Source organism: Bufo gargarizans, chromosome 5 (genome assembly GCF_014858855.1).
Source record: "Bufo gargarizans isolate SCDJY-AF-19 chromosome 5, ASM1485885v1, whole genome shotgun sequence".
NCBI lineage: Eukaryota > Metazoa > Chordata > Amphibia > Anura > Bufonidae > Bufo > Bufo gargarizans.
In genome coordinates this window covers 483,948,853-483,966,556 of record NC_058084.1, presented here as the reverse complement: position 1 = coordinate 483,966,556, position 17,704 = coordinate 483,948,853, and the positions used below count along the sequence as shown (strand labels likewise).

Sequence of the window (17,704 nt, the reverse complement as noted above, 5' to 3'; positions counted from 1 at the left end):
CCACCCACCCAAATTCTCATCCTACTGCTTGAATATGTCACTTCAAAGGCTCGACCACCTCCTCTGACCTGCAGTTGTGACATTGTAAGGGCATGGAGAGGCCTGGGAAAAAGTCAGCCGTCCTGTGCCCCCCAGCAGAGCGATTTACATGCAGGACTCTTTGCCTTCAGGCCGGATGAAGCATTTGTCAAATATTTTGTTGAGGGGGGTCTTGGTGAAGAAGTCAGGAACTGAAATGGGTTGTAATGGCTGGCATTGTTACTCTTTATAAGGTTAATGGCTGATATAAATCCCATCCTGGACACTGCGGAGTTCACACCTCATGAGGGAGTCTCAAGTATGTGCTAACTGGTCAGAAAGCCGTGATGGTCCTCAGGGATAATTTCCTAATTTAGGGAGCTGTTACATGTTGTATATCGCATGTTCTTCGATATACGAGCTGATTATCGGGAACAACCGTTCCGATGAATTTGCCCAATTATCATGTGGGCTAATAGGGGCTTATGAAATGATTGTAAGGTGCAGTGGCCATAAAATACCCAGGTGGGGCAAATTCAAGACATTTATATAGAGGAGCCATAGAAAGTTCTATAGGAGGGATATTGATGACCTCCTCCTTATCTGGAAGGGTTCGGAGGTCGACATAAATTTGCTCTGTTGGTTCTGATGATTGGGACTTGTCCTTCACCAGCACAGTCACAATGACAGAGGTGGAATATTTGGATTTGACATGAATAGCAGATGATAAGAAGATCCTTACAAAGACCTAAGGAGGCCGATTCCCATAGTCTGCTGCCTTTAAAACGTGGTTGTTACAAAAAATGGAAAACGAATGTGCCTTCTGGCCAACCGAAAGGGATTAGACGCAGTTGCACTGGGATGAGAATTTCTGCCTCAGAGTAAATGGTTTTGTAATAGATTTCGGCAAAGAACTTTCAGAAATGATGTCAGCAGCCTTAAAGCAGGCGAGCGATCAGACTCCATCAGATTGTGGTAGGCCAACCATTGGTGAGACCAGTTCTTACCACCTACATCGAGTTCTCACGACCCTCACACATTACCGGCCAGTGCCACTAACTGACCCCTGCCTTCAGGGAGCAATTAATAAGCCACAATTAACGATTAGGAGGGCCCCTGCAATTAAAAATACTGTGGCCCTGAAAAATATCACTTTGCCCATATTAAAATCTACCGTGATGAGTTTTCAATGTAATATCTCCAAATGCAAATTGGGTAGCAAAATTTTGACTCGATTCCGATGCTGTCATAGAGGTCAGGTGACGGCTATGTGATTCTGCCGCCGGCACCTGCCGCCTTTATTTGTATTAATGGTTCAGTTATCTTCATTGGTGGCGCAGTGGCCACAGCCCCTTCCCGTCCCTCTCTCTTATTGGCGGCACAGGGGGGCAGGAGAGACTGCTTCCCCCTGTGCTGCTGAGGAGAACAAGGAGCGCGCTGAGAGCAGTAGCATAGCCTAGTATCGGTAAATGTCAAATCCCGGTATCGAATCGACACCGGTACAAAAGTATGGATTGAGTATCGATAATTCAATACCCGCTACAACCTTAATGCAAATGCTGTTTGAATGTAGGCCAAAAGATGTCGTCCTTGACTAGTTTTACCACAAACAAGGATTTTCCCATTAAATGATTCTTAAATCGTTCCTCTGATTGTGGTATTTACGCCATCCAGTGCCCCGTGGACCACAGCGCACAGGTCGCACCCCAACAAACAGATGTAATGTGAGAAGCGGTTTCCTAAGACATCGCCTGTACCGCCATGCTGCCCTCGTTCTTTGGTGTGACTTACCAGACCTTTGATGACTTCCTATAGAATAAAGTCTAACCCCGGTCCCTCTATCAGTTTCAGAAGAGGGAGATGTTCTGGACCGTCCAGGATCTCAACAAATCTGTTGTAAATCTGCATAATTAGAGCGCTTCCACTGATCTGTCACTTTCATTGGAGCTCCAAACGCTGGTATTTCGCTTGACAGCGAGTGGATCCCTGTTGGATCCTATTACAGTTTATGGGGTCTGGCGACGGCAGTATCCGGTCGGGCCGGAACTCCAGCAAGCTGTTCTCCAGATCAGTTTATAGTGGGCTTACTGTTATTTGCAATATACCTATGGAAGACGTGGGTGAGGCCACCAGCCTGTTTGGTCCTGTTCATAATGGCAGAAGATGCCTCCTCTCGCCCCTCTCTATGGTGATCTTTATCACTATGTATCATGCGTTCACATCTTGTTCTTTTTAATACCTCCTGGAAGACCCTAATAGAGTGATCATTGCTATCAGCGCCCCCAACTGGTCCTTCTGGGGTTTAGAATCTAAAACTTTGCGGATGGCCTAAAAGGAATGCTTCTTCCATGCCGATTATGATGTTTTAATTCTACGTCTGTATGGTCCTTTGACCTGAACACTGGCGCCAGCCTTCAGGTCATCGGGAGGTTGAGCGAAGTGCTGGCGCATGCGCACTTCGCTCAATGAAGCTGAACGGAGAAGTCCGCACGGGCGCATCAGGCACAGGCCTGTGCGCACGCGCGGGATGTTAGAGAAGAAGGAGGGGGGAGTGAGGGAGAGCCGGAGGAGTAGCAAAGGATTCTGAGGCGGCGCTGATGACAGCAAAGGAGGAGCTGGGCACGAACGGCGGCGGGTGCGGGCGGCATCTGGAAGACATGAGCATCCCCCCGGGCACCTTAGTGAGATGAATGACAGGTTAGATAAAACGTTTTTTACACTAAATGAGCCGACAGATTTAGCTTATAAGACCACATTAGGAATCACAAGAGCTCCATGCACAGAACCATATTTTTGAGTGTGGGGGACAAAAACTGGTGACAGAATCCCTTTAATCCGCTACTTGTATTATCTACTTGGAGGTATTTTTAGACATGTTGCTATAGTTTGGTTCTATATTTTATGTTTTAACTTTTGTGAACCCCAACCCTATGAGGGAGTTCTACCTTAATGGATTTGTGTGCATTTAATCCTGCTATCTGCTTCTTGCTCTTATGTATATTTTTTGACCTGAAGAAAGGGGTTTAAACCCCAAAACGCGTAATCAGAACATCATTTTATTCTCCGTGTTTGCATATGTTTTTAATAAAGACACTTTACTATTTTTACCATAGAAAGTGTTGTTACTTTTAATTTTGAAACTGTTGATTTACTGGGAGCGCACCATCTCTGGACCTTTTTTCCTTTTGTTCTTATTTGAGAATACACAAGATCGGGTTGGATTATCTAAGAAGATTTTATGTAGATCGTTCTGGAAATTATGAAATTGGTTTAGATTGGTGGTTAGTATTCCTTTCTGCTGGTCAATTTTTTGGGTTGTTTTTTGATTGGCCAATAATCTCAACAACAATAATTGGACCTGACTGAGACCTCTCTAGATTCTGTGTCTGGGATGTGGCAGTATCAAATTCAGAATGAATCTCCTAACATCGACTGAAAGTCATCATATCCCATCATAACTCTGTAGAAACCATGATACTCGTGCTCATCCTTAATTCCAAAAGATTACACATCACCAGAAACTCTCTTTATCCTTCAGAAACTGTGATCACAAGTGATGTCATTCATGATGCACCCAAGGATCTGCTCAGTAGAACTGCCCAAAACCTGATGACCTGAAGACATGAATTGATGACCTGATATGAGGAGAAGATCTCACAACGCCTCGTCTTGGTGGATTGCAGAGAGTTAGGATTCAGCTAATTACTCTATAGCAGTATTCTCTAGATCTCCTCAACCTGTGGTGGCATCAACTTCTGCAGATAGTCATACATTTTGGTAAATCTGTGTTCATTCAAATAAATCTTTGATACACACCCCATGTATGGCAGAAACATCATTTGATATCAGACTGAATGGAGAAATGGAAGGAGGTATAATGGGATGAGATATCATGATTCCAACCTGACAATAGAACATAAAAGGACACTACAGCGGTCTTGAGAATCCTTAGATGAAAGTCAGCCAGAATGAAAATGATAATTTCATCTCATGGAGAAATTGATGAGCAGATGTGAGGAGAAGATCTCACAACATCTGGTCTTGGTCATTTGAGGAGATTTAAGGTACCTTTACACAAAGTGATTATCTGTACGATAGAGCGGTGAACGAGTCATTTCTGGCTGGAAACATGGAAACATCGTAGTTGCAATCGGTGGAATCGTGACCATCATGCGTGCATTAAACAATTGCTGTTTACACAAAGAAAATCTTTAACGACCAACAATTATTTTTGTGCCTACACAAACGACCGGCTGTTGCTAGTTGCTCACTCGATTACAGATTTTACATGACAAGACAATCGTGCAGTTTCTCACGATTGAACGAGAATTGACGCGATAATTAGGTAGCTTGTGTAAAGGTACCTTTTTATGAAGCAGATATTACTCCATAACACCATGAAACTGAACTGCTGACTTTTTTCCTCTAGACCTCCTCATCATGAGGTGTGTCTGACATACATACTGTACAAAGTCCTTCCCGTTTCTGTCACTGGGACTCATGTCCTATCATGGAAGATTTTATTCAGAAGGGTCTGGAAGTTATGAAATTGATTGTTGGCCAATATTCCTACAAATATGCTTCTTTATATGAAATTTTTGGGTTATATTTTGATGGGCCAATAATTTCACCGCTGGGACTATTGCACCCATGTGGTGGCACCAACTTCTGCAGATCTTTAAACATTTTGGTAAATCTGTAATCATTCAAACAAGTATGAATCTCCTGGACCCTACCTAATGGAAGTCGGCCAGAACATTGCTATAATTTCGTCTCACCAGTGAAGCGTTTTGAACATCCCCAAGTCTAGAGTCTACACCATTGTAGATTGTTCATCGTTTGGAATCAGCTGTTCTGGTGCTAAAGACAAATGTCTAGGTCTCTAAATGAACGCTCCCCTGCTTGATGGAAGATGTCAGCGTTGGCCGATCTTTGTCAGCAGTTCTTAAGGAGCCATTATGTGGCTGTCCTAAAAAAACTGCCATCACACATAGAAACATGGGTCCTAAGTATCTCTGACTCCGTGTATGTATAGATGTTGAGGAATGGGGGATGGGCTGGCAGGATAGAGCTCTGTGCTTCCAGGCCCCGGAATAATAAGCATTAAAATGTCAGCTATAACTTTATAGCTTCTACTGTAAACAAAAAAAATTGCTAATGCGATGCTCTTATTGAAGGTGGACTTCCCCTTTAAGCAGTGGCACCCTCAGTGGTCCATCTCATGGAGTGAGGTTCCCAGGAACATCTGAAGAATGAAGTTCTGGTATTTTAATTACCTACAAATTGTCGGTTTTATTCAGATCCAATCTTCCCTTATCTCAGAGGCCATGAAGATGAGTCAGCGGAGGGCAGAGGTTGCACTGCGGCTGGACGTGTGCTCACCGCTTCCAGGCGTGCGCCGGAGGTATGCAGCTTCCTGACAACACAGAAATGGCTTGTAACAACAGGAGTCGGTGATCACAACTCTAAAACCTCCTGCGCTGGTCTGTTGGTGGCTGTCCTAATCCAGCTCTTATGTCTCTTGTTGACTTTAGGTTTAGGTTTTGTTGGCCGCACTTTCCTCGACCTTTTAGCATATGCATTAAATGGATGCAACAAACTTAGGAAGATATGTGACATGGAGGCCCTAACTCTGTGGGACCCAGGATATGCTGCTGCTTCTGGAGCCTCAGAGGTGGGGTCTCTGCTGATCACTGTGGCGCATCACAGGAGGAAAGAAGCCGCCCCCAAACCACCCACGAGGTGCCTGTACCATATGTCTAAAGCAGGTGTGAGCTGCGCCAAAGTGACTGCAGTGATAGTTTTGGTGCACTTTTCTCTTCCTCAGTCCGTCGCTCGGTCGTTTATCCAAGTTTTTTATATAAAAAAATAAAGTTGCATTCCTAGAATAAATCTGACGCTTCTTGACGCCTCTTGGCCACGCTATTTTCCACTTACTCTTTAAAACTATGTAGTGAGGCGTAAAAAGTGTCTAAACCCCATAATAAACTTGGTGCCTGAAAACTATGGGGCAGGGATCATCCACCTCTGGCACTCCAGCCGTTCTGAAACTCCCAGAATGCTTCATTCACATCTATGGGAGTTACAAAAACTCCTGAATAAGTGTGCATGATGGGAGTTGTAGTTTCACAACACCTAAAGTGCAGAAGGATGCTGATCCCTGCTATAGGGACTACCGAAATAAGACATCTGATGGGATTTGCTCAAGCACATTCACACCGCCCTCGTGGACAATTATGTAACGAGGCCAGAGATCTGTAAGGAGCTTGTTTGTTCTCCACAAAGCTGCCAACATCCACAGTGCCCCCCCATAGTAGTGACATCCACAGTGCCCCCATAACGGTGACATCCACAGTGCCCCCATAACGGTGACCTCCACAGTGCCCCCATAACGGTGACATCCACAGTGCCCCCATAACGGTGACCTCCACAGTGCCCCCATAACGGTGACCTCCACAGTGCCCCCATAACAGTGACCTCCACAGTGCCCCCATAACAGTGACCTCCACAGCGCCCCCATAACAGTGACATCCACAGTGCCCCCATAACGGTGACATCCACAGTGCCCCCATAACAGTGACATCCACAGTGCCCCCATAACAGTGACATCCACAGTGCCCGATAACAGTGACATCCACAGAGCCCCCATAATGGTGACATCCACAGTGCCCCCATAACGGTGACATCCACAGCGCCCCCATAACAGTGACATCCACAGTGCCCCCATAATGGTGACCTCCACAGCGCCCCCATAACAGTGACATCCACAGTACCCCCATAACAGTGACCTCCACATCGCCCCCATAACAGTGACCTCCACAGTGCCCTCATAACAGTGACATCCACAGTGCCCCATAACAGTGACATCCACAGTGCCCCCATAACAGTGACCTCCACAGCGCCCCCATAACAGTGACATCCACAGTGCCCGATAACAGTGACATCCACAGAGCCCCCATAATGGTGACATCCACAGTGCCCCCATAACAGTGACATCCACAGCGCCCCTATAACAGTGACATCCACAGTGCTCCCATAACGGTGACATCCACAGTGCTCCCATAACGGTGACATCCACAGCGCCCCCATAACAGTGACCTCCACAGTGCCCCCATAACAGTGCCATCCACAGTGCCCGATAACAGTGACATCCACAGAGCCCCCATAATGGTGACATCCACAGTGCCCCCATAACGGTGACCTCCACAGCGCCCCCATAACAGTGACCTCCACAGCGCCCCCATAACAGTGACATCCACAGTGCCCGATAACAGTGACATCCACAGTGCCCCCATAACAGTGACCTCCACAGTGCCCCCATAATGGTGACATCCACAGTGCCCCCATAACAGTGACATCCACAGCGCCCCCATAACAGTGACATCCACAGTGCCCCCATAACAGTGACATCCACAGTGCCCCCATAACAGTGCCATCCACAGTGCCCCCATAACAGTGACCTCAACAGTGCCCCCATAACAGTGACATCCACAGCGCCCCCATAACAGTGACCTCCACAGTGCCCCCATAACAGTGACATCCACAGCGCCCCCATAACAGTGACCTCCACAGTGCCCCCCATAACAGTGACATCCACAGTGCCCCCATAACAGTGACCTCCACAGTGCCCCCATAACAGTGACATCCACAGTGCCCCCATAACAGTGCCATCCACAGTGCCCCCATAACAGTGACCTCAACAGTGCCCCCATAACAGTGACATCCACAGCGCCCCCATAACAGTGACCTCCACAGTGCCCCCATAACAGTGACATCCACAGCGCCCCCATAACAGTGACCTCCACAGTGCCCCATAACAGTGACCTCCACAGCGCCCCCATAACAGTGACCTCCACAGTGCCCCCATAACAGTGACCTCCACAGTGCCCCCATAACAGTGACATCCACAGTGCCCCCATAACAGTGACCTCCACAGCGCCCCCATAACAGTGCCATCCATGGCTGCTGATGGGGTCATGTGACCAGACACATCACTCCTCCATTCCAACACACTGCATCTGTACTAACAGTGCTGCCATTTTCAGACTATGCATGTACAGCCCCCCCCCCCCTACTGGTTACCCCCCTCTGTACCTTTACTGAAGGCTAATAGCAATTTATTCATCACTTTTAGTGCAAATAATAAAGGAATGGCAGAACATAGAGCCATAAGACTAGAGGCTCCAGGATTGTTATTACATGAAGCCATTAATACAGGCCGGTCAGGAGCGGGGAGAGGTCCTCTCTAAAGGGGTTGGCCACGTTCTGGCTACTGCTGACCAAGGTGTTTGTAATGTGATTATATGGCACTTACTATTATCACCTTTGTTGAATTCTGTGCCTATTTCTACATTTATTTGGTATGCCCCCTTGTTTGTGCTGTCCACACAGTGGTCCTGTCCATAGAATGGCTGCTGGTGGAGGGTTATGTGACCGGACGGCTCCCCCCCATGTGATGTCTCCTAATACACTGCACCTGCAGTCCTGGGAGCTTAGTACAGATGCGGTGTGTTGGGATGGACGCATGGTGTGACCGGTCACATGACCCCCCATCAGCGGCCATCTTATGGACATCTTATGGACAGGACTCCTATGCAGACAACACAGAAGGTTCGGCTTATGAAATATCACAGAATGTCATCAAAGGCTAAATTAGCAAGTGCCATATAGTCATCTCACAAACCCATTGGTCACAAGTAGCCAGAAAGTGGCCGAACCTTTTAATTGTATTTTAGTGAAATATTATTCCTTTGCTTCCTCAAGAATTTCATTGCAGAATCCTGGAAGTCTCTGGATGAACAGAGCAGCTTTGTGTCTGGTAAATGAGATGGAATCTCCCTGACCTCTGTAGGGTCACTGGTGATATCACTCGGGTGCCGGTAACATATTCATTATGGTGTCTCATCAAGAAAAGGTATCGGCTGCTTGAGAGCTTCATTGGTGGTGATCATCGGTGGAAGTGCTAATTCTGCTGAAACAGATGAGGCATCGGAGACCAGCAATCATGTCTTAGACCAGAATGTGTGACTCGGAGAAGGCTGCCATTGTCTCCTATTTATGATACAACTATGGGATTGAGGTACCAAGGTCTCACACATGAAGGTTTAGCCATCCCCTACATATTATTGACAACATTTCATGTCCCAATTGATAATTTTTGCTACACCTTCATTATACCTGGGCAACCATGAGTGGGATTTCTCCTGCTCCTAGATGTAGCTGGCTTTCTGGACCACCTCTTCGAGGGGGTCGCATAATTAGATTGTGATTTTCGGTGCTCCCTCTTGTCTATGCATGTTACATGGTCAAACGTGGTGGTCACCTCTTTTCTTAAAGGGGTTGTGTGGGCTTTTAATATTGGTGACCTATCCTTAGGATAGATCATCAATATCACATTGGTGGGGCTCTGTCCCTCTTCCTGCTTGGTGCTGCTTTGCCATAGACAGCTGATGTGTGGGACCCCCACCGATCTGATAGTCATGACCTATCCTGAGAATAGGTCATCAATAGTAAAAGCCTGGACAACCCCTTTAACTGTTTCACTGAAAGTTGCCTTTTTGACCCTCATTACAGTCCCTATTTTCTCTTCTATATTTTAAGTCTGTGCAGCTCATATTCTGATGGACAACATTAAAGGTGATTACCCTTCATCTTCCTCCGTTTTAACCATTTATTGGTGCTTAGGTACTGGATAGGTCATCGGCATCTGATTGGTGGTTTCAGAAGGCACCGGCTCTTGCAGTAGCACCGCGGCCCTCTCGCAGCCTACCGTAAGCCAGTGACCTCACTTCCATTAGTCACATGGCCTAGGCTGAGCTGCGACACCAAGCACTGCCACTATACAATGTACAGCGTGGTGTTTGGTGAGCTGCGAGAAGGCCACGGCGTTACTGCGAGCATCGGTGACTTATACAGCTGATCAGCCGAGGTCCCAGATATCAGACTCCTACCTCTCAGGTACTGATGACCTATCTAGAGGAAGGGTCATCAGTTAAAAAATCTTTGAAAACCTCTGTAAAGGAGTTACATCATGGAATGGTATGTTATCATGGTTTAAAGCAGGCATCCTCAAACTGCGGCCCTCCAGCTGTTGCAAAACTACAACTCCCAGCATGCCCGAACAGCCTACAGGTATCAGCCTACAGCAGGGCATTGTGGGAGTTGTAGTTTTACAACAGCTGGAGGGCCGCAGTTTGAGGATGCCTGGTTTAAAGCATTGAATCCATAACAGTACAGAAATCTGGTTCCTTGTTAGAAATCTATTTAACATTAATCTATTTGAACTAGGCCTTGGTAGTGGCGGTAGAAATCCAGGCATTGGTAGTGGTGGAAATCCAGGCATTAGTAGTGGCGGGGGAAATCCAGGCATTAGTAGTGGCGGGGGAAAGCCAGGCATTAGTATTGGCGGTGGAAAGCCAGGCATTGGTATTGGCGGTGGAAAGCCAGGCATTGGTATTGGCGGTGGAAAGCCAGGCATTGGTATTGGCGGTGGAAAGCCAGGCATTAGTAGTGGTGGGGGAAAGCCAGGCATTGGTATTGGCGGTGGAAAGCCAGGCATTGGTAGTGGCGGGGGAAAGCCAGGCATTGGTATTGGCGGTGCAAAGCCAGGCCTTGGTAGTGGCGGTGGAAAGCCAGGCATTTGTAGTGGCGGTGGAAAGCCAGGCATTGGTAGTGGCGGTGGAAAGCCAGGTATTGGTAGTGGCGGTGGAAAGCCAGGCATTGGTATTGGCGGTGCAAAGCCAGGCATTGGTATTGGCGGTGCAAAGCCAGGCCTTGGTAGTGGCGGTAGAAAGCTAGGCATTGGTAGTGGCGGTAGAAATCCAGGCATTGGTAGTGGTGGAAATCCAGGCATTGGTAGTGGTGGAAATCCAGGCATTAGTAGTGGCGGGGGAAAGCCAGGCATTAGTATTGGCGGTGGAAAGCCAGGCATTGGTATTGGCGGTGGAAAGCCAGGCATTGGTATTGGCGGTGGAAAGCCAGGCATTGGTATTGGCGGTGGAAAGCCAGGCATTGGTATTGGCGGTGGAAAGCCAGGCATTGGTATTGGCGGTGGAAAGCCAGGCATTGGTATTGGCGGTGCAAAGCCAGGCATTGGTAGTGGCGGGGGAGAGCCAGGCATTGGTAGTGGCGTGGAGAGCCAGGCATTGGTAGTGGTGGTGGAGAGCCAGGCTTTGGTAGTGGCGGTGGAGAGCCAGGCTTTGGTAGTGGCGGTGGAAAGCCAGGCATTGGTAGTGGCGGTGGAAAGCCAGGCATTGGTAGTGGCGGTGGAAAGCCAGGCTTTGGTAGTGGCTAGAGATGAGCGAATAAATTTGTTTATCAAAACAGACTTCTTGAGCAGTGAAGGACTCGCCCCACCGCTCCTTCCCCCTTGATTGCCAGAGCTGGACATCTTGCCCGACCCTGCCAAGCTTAGACACGTGTAGCTCTGCTACATAGGGCTGTGGCTCTGATCACATCTGTGTCGTAAGAAGCCTTTGCCACAGATTCTGCCCTCAAAATGATGGACACCTCTGTGGAACCTGATCGACCCCATTACAAGTCAGTGCTGTCCGCTGTCATTTAGGGTGGTGGCACACAGCTTTTGGTGGAAATTTTCGATGCCTATTTTTCAGCCAATGCCAGAAGTGGGCAGAAAACACTGGCTTTGGCGCAAAACCACCCTAATAATGGAAACCACCCGGCATGTGGACAGAGCCTTGGAGCTTCAGCATTTAATCCTTCATTGTTTTATGGTTACAAAATGTGCAATTTGACAAAAGAGCCTTTTTTTCCTGGGCCGCCTCGACCACCCCTGTCTTTGATTCCAGGTCACTGAGGGACTTGTGTAAGATTTTCCGAGCTTTATTTGTTGTTTTTTCCTTCCCCTGGATCGACTTGCAGGATAACCGTGATCCCAGATAACCTCACGAAGAGGTCGCACAGACTTTAATTTAAATGTACCGAAAAACCTCTGAGGACAAGAGAAAGATTGTCCCTGTGTAATAACCGAGCCGTTTTTGTAAAGTTGGTTACTGAGAGCAGAAATAATCATCCATTCCACCCTGGAAGCCTCAGTAATTTGCACACCCAGAGCTCTAATAATAGGATTCTGTGCGATTACATCATAGGCTGCACCATGATGAAAGCCGCTGACCTACCAGGACACGTCTTATCTAGCCCGAGTCACCAGTCACAGCAGGGCAGCCTCATGCATTTTTCACTTCCATGAATAATTTCCCTTTACTTAAATCTACTTCGAAGAATGAAAAAAATTTCATTGACGTCTCGTCTTTGAAATTCATATGAGGCTGGACTGATTTTACCAAGAAACTCTCTTCCTCTCCTCCAGTCTGAATAATACATCTCAGATTAATGGGCGAGAGTCGCGCTCGGAGTAGTCCCAGCGCAGAGCCAATTAGGGCCTGAACCAACACCCCAAGCTGGAAGCGGCTGCAGATATCCACGTCAGGAGGTCTCATGCACATGTCCTGCTTAGAGGTTCTAAAATCTCCCCAAATACATATGTGTACGGCTACTGTCACACCGGTGTTTACTGGATCCAGAAGGGTTAAGCAAAAACGCTTCCGTTACTGGTAATACAACCGTCTGCATCCGTTATGAACCGATCCGGTTATATTATCTGTAACATAGCCAAGACGGATCCGTCATGTACTCCACTGAAAGTCAACGGGGGACGGATCCGTCATGTACTCCACTGAAAGTCAATGGGGGACGGATCCGTCGTGTACTCCACTGAAAGTCAATGGGGGACGGATCCGTCATGTACTCCACTGAAAGTCAATGGGGGACGGATCCGTCATGTACTCCACTGAAAGTCAATGGGGGACGGATCCGTCATGTACTCCACTGAAAGTCAATGGGGGTCGGATCCGTCATGAACTCCACTGAAAGTCAATGGGGACGGATCCGTCATGTACTCCACTGAAAGTCAATGGGGACGGATCCGTCATGTACTCCACTGAAAGTCAACGGGGGTCGGATCCGTCATGTACTCCACTGAAAGTCAATGGTGGACGGATCCGTCATGTACTCCACTGAAAGTCAATGGGGACGGATCCGTCATGTACTCCACTGAAAGTCAATGGGGGACGGATCCGTCGTGTACTCCACTGAAAGTCAATGGGGGACGGATCCGTCATGTACTCCACTGAAAGTCAATGAGGGACGGATCCGTCATGTACTCCACTGAAAGTCAATAGGGGACGGATCCGTCATGTACTCCACTGAAAGTCAATGGGGGACGGATCCGTCATGTACTCCACTGAAAGTCAATGGGGGACGGATCCGTCATGTACTCCACTGAAAGTCAATGGGGGACATATCCGTCATGTACTCCACTGAAAGTCAATGGGGGACGGATCCGTCATGTACTCCACTGAAAGTCAATGGGGGTCGGATCCGTCATGTACTCCACTGAAAGTCAATGGGGGACGGATCCGTCATGTACTCCACTGAGAGTCAATGGGGGACGGATCCGTCATGTGCTCCACTGAAAGTCAATGCGGGACGGATCCGTCATGTACTCCACTGAAAGTCAATGGGGGACGGATCCGTCATGTACTCCACTGAAAGTCAATGGGGGACGGATCCGTCATGTACTCCACTGAAAGTCAATGGGGGACGGATCCGTCATGTACTCCACTGAAAGTCAATGGGGGTCGGATCCGTCATGTACTCCACTGAAAGTCAATGGGGGACGGATCCGTCATGTACTCCACTGAAAGTCAATGGGGGACGGATCCGTCATGTACTCCACTGAAAGTCAATGGGGGTCGGATCCGTCATGTACTCCACTGAAAGTCAATGGGGGACGGATCCGTCATGTACTCCACTGAAAGTCAATGGGGGACGGATCCGTCATGTACTCCACTGAAAGTCAATGGGGGACGGATCCGTCATGTACTCCACTGAAAGTCAATGGTGGACGGATCCGTCATGTGCTCCACTGAGAGTCAATGGGGGACGGATCCGTCATGTGCTCCACTGAAAGTCAATGGTGGACGGATCCGTCATGTGCTCCACTGAAAGTCAATGGGGGACGGATCCGTCATGTACTCCACTGAAAGTCAATGGGGGACGGATCCGTCATGTACTCCACTGAAAGTCAACGGGGGACGGATCCGCCATGTACTCCACTGAAAGTCAATGGGGGACGGATCCGTCATGTACTCCACTGAAAGTCAATGGGGGACGGATCCGTCATGTACTCCACTGAAAGTCAATGGGGGACGGATCCGTCATGTACTCCACTGAAAGTCAATGGGGGACGGATCCGTCATGTACTCCACTGAAAGTCAATGGGGGACGGATCCGTCATGTACTCCACTGAAAGTCAATGGTGGACGGATCCGTCATGTACTCCATTGAATGTCAACGGGGGACGGATCCGTCATGTACTCCACTGAAACTATATAACTATATATGTACAGCTGGTATAACCTGGGCATCTCCTGTATATAATTATATATTTACAGCTGGTATAACCTGGGCATCTCCTGTATATAACTATATATGTACAGCTGGTATAACCTGGGCATCTCCTGTATATAATTATACATGTACAGCTGGTATAACCTGGGCATCTCCTGTATATAATTATACATGTACAGATGGTATAACCTGGGCATCTCCTGTATATAATTATATATGTATAACTTCTTCCAGGCCAGCTGATATATAATAATATACAGAAGTTTCCAAGGCCAGATGGTGACTAGTAGGACCTGGGCCTAGTGGGCTGTCTGGCTCAGGCTGAATGCTGCTGAATCGACGTGGCAGTGGGCCAGTGGCACAAGCCTGAACACTGGAGGCTGGCTGGGCTCACTGTGGGCGGCGCGCTCTGGCTGGGTGGTTTGAGGTTTCTGAGACGCTGAGTGACTGAGCGTGAGTGCTGCCGCTGCGACTGGCTGGCAGAGAGGGCGATGGGGGTGAGTCACTGTGTAGTATAGAGTCTACTGTGGGCAGTGGCAGACTAGTAGTGCGGCACCCGCGGTGAGGTCCCATCCCGCGCTCCTCTGTTCCCGACTTCCCGCCTGCACAAACCAGAATTGGCAGCTGCAGCGCTGATAACGTTGTGACGTCACATACACGCGCAGTGTGATCCAAACGTGCTGCCAGGCCCTGCCTTCTGCCAATTGGTACTTAAAGTGACCATGCCTGAGCAGACCCGCCGTCCCGTCACCCATAACAAATAAAAGGTTTTCTTCTGGCTGTCCGTCCTGGCCTTGCGCCGGACGGAGGACCAGGAGTCTAAAAACCAGGCTGTCCTTCCTAAAACTGGACGTCTGGCCACCCTATTTGTATCCCAGGACGGGTGCTGTTGTTTGCTCTCCGGTATGAGAACGGAATGCATTCTGGAGCGCTCCGTTCTGTTCTGTTACGTTTTGTCCTCATTGATAATGAATGGGGTCAAGACAGAAGCATTTTTTTTCCGGTATTGAGACCCTATGACAGAACTCAATACCGGAAAATATTAACGCTAGTGTGAAAGTAGCCTTTAACCCAGTCATAAGGGAGGTAACCATTGAAAAATGGGTGTCCTCCTGGTGGCTGCTTCCCATGCCTGACCCCTTGGAGATAGTCATGATCTTAATTTCTTGGAGATAAGTAGGGCACTGTTATCTTTGGACTATTAGATGTCCAGAGGCTCAGCCTCTACCTCTTTGCTTTTCAGACATTTAGCTCAGACGTGAACTAGCCTTTAGATTTTGGTGCTGCCATTCCTCAAAGCATAGCATCATATTTCACCCAGCACTAATGACCAGACTCTAGTGACCTAACAGCCGACCACCTCCTAAGTTATCCATGCCTGATCTATTTCACTTATTTCTAAAGCTCTTCATAAAAACTTCTCCGAATCTGTCCATCATGGGAGATGGTGCCTCAGTCTTAACTTTGGACTGCTGGTACCCAGGGGAAACCCATGAATGGGGAGGGAAAGGGGGAGAACCAGACCCTCAGGCCCCTTTGCTCATCAACTCGTCGAATAACCACACGGACACCATCTTTAACTTAATAAACTCTTTACTGGGTGATGATCGGCCACAGCTACAGATTACACGGCAATAATCGTCATACCATCCTCCCCACCAATCATTTCTCCGCTGCGGTGTGCCAACCTCTGCTCCCAGAGTGCACGTACGCCCAATGTCACTTGTTCCGACCAGTTTTGTTATAACCTTGCCGCCAGCTGTGACTTCAAAACCGCCCGAAGCTCTCGAACCTCAATAAAAGAAAGAGAACATGAACAACAAAGTCCAACAACCACAATCCCGGTATACAAAAGAAGGGCGGGCGGGACCAGCACTTCCCATGCCGTCAAGAGGAAGTACCGAGGGAAGGAAGGGGGTTATATCCACTCCTTCCCCCTCCCCTTCCTGTCCCTCGGCCCTCCCTCCACTGCCTTTCTTCTGTCTCCCATTGCCTGCACTATTAACCCTTCCGCCCCCACTATCCACCTGCTGCCACATTAACCCCTCCTGCAACACGGAAACCCGGAAAAAAAGGGCGGGGCCCTAAACTACCCCATAAAAGAAAAGGGGGGGGGTGGGGGAAACCATCAGTCCCTCATCCCCCTCCCTATACGGTCGGGGGCTCTCCATTCTCAACGAACCCATAAACTTTCATTAACACCACAATCTCATCCATGCTATTTGTATCTTCAGATGACTTTGACTTGTCTGCATTGTGGAAGGGTGATAGTCTAGAGAGCATAAATTTGAGGGAGCTAGTCTTCAATTTGTTTTGGTCTGAAATCTCAAAATCTGACACTAGTCACCGCAGTCCCACTCAGAAATCCACACACTATTGGACCTGATATCCAATGACTCTTTGGTGGAGGGATGGAGAATAGCTGAGCCTGGTGTGGTCATCCCATGGACTTCTGCTGAATTAACAACCCAGACTCTTAAAATGCTGCCCAAATACATCTTCGACAAAGATCCCTTCAGACAAGGAACCAGTGAAATACTAGTAAACCTCGTATTTTGACTTTCAGTTTTATGATAACTCTCTGGATGATCCCCCCCCAAAGTTGTGTTCTTTCAAGTGGGTTCCCCTGGTATATTGTGAAGAGCAGGTCCCCAATCAGCTTTATTCCATGCATACATGCGGCCTGTTAGTGTCTGCTCTTACAAAGGTGTCGGTAATTTTTACTTATGGGATTGTTCTATGGAAGCACACCCTAAGTCAGGTTCCATGGAACCCATGTAGAAGAATCCATGGACTTTACCAAACATTTACATATTGGGATTACAAAAAAATAAAAACTTGAAAAATAATGTTCCAGTGCTCAAGAACGTCACCTTGTTCCACCTTACAGCAGAGATGATTTGAGATTCACATCTAAAGGAGGATCAGAAATGTTAGTCTATCTCTGTCGGGCTGTTCCAGCATGAAATAAATTCTGGGATTCCCGACCATCAAATGCAAGAATTCTATTCTACCAGCACGGCCCCGGATTCTTCCACAAACTACTGGCAACTTTTGCCATTGACTTTTCATTTTTTTCATGATTTTTTATAAATAATTGATGGGTCTGAATAACACGATGGCTGCTACCAGATGAAAATCTCGACTTTCTGAGGAATCTTTCAGATTTATCTATAAAATATCACAAACAATAAAAAAAATCCTATTTCAAAATTCTGTTAAAAAAAAAGTAGCAAAATAAAAGCTGTGCCGTCTT

General features: G+C 47.8%; 1 protein-coding gene across 1 annotated transcript; it reads left to right on the top strand.

Annotated features, from left to right (window-relative positions):
• The first annotated feature begins 276 nt into the window (after positions 1–276).
• On the top strand, positions 277–11,311 carry LOC122939536 (glycine-rich cell wall structural protein 1.0-like). The gene is made up of 4 exons (XM_044295602.1): positions 277–337; positions 5,553–5,786; positions 10,306–11,085; positions 11,160–11,311. The coding sequence occupies exons 1-4, from the start codon at positions 277–279 to the stop codon at positions 11,309–11,311; spliced, it is 1,227 nt and encodes a 408-aa protein (XP_044151537.1).
• The last annotated feature ends 6,393 nt before the right edge of the window (positions 11,312–17,704 follow it).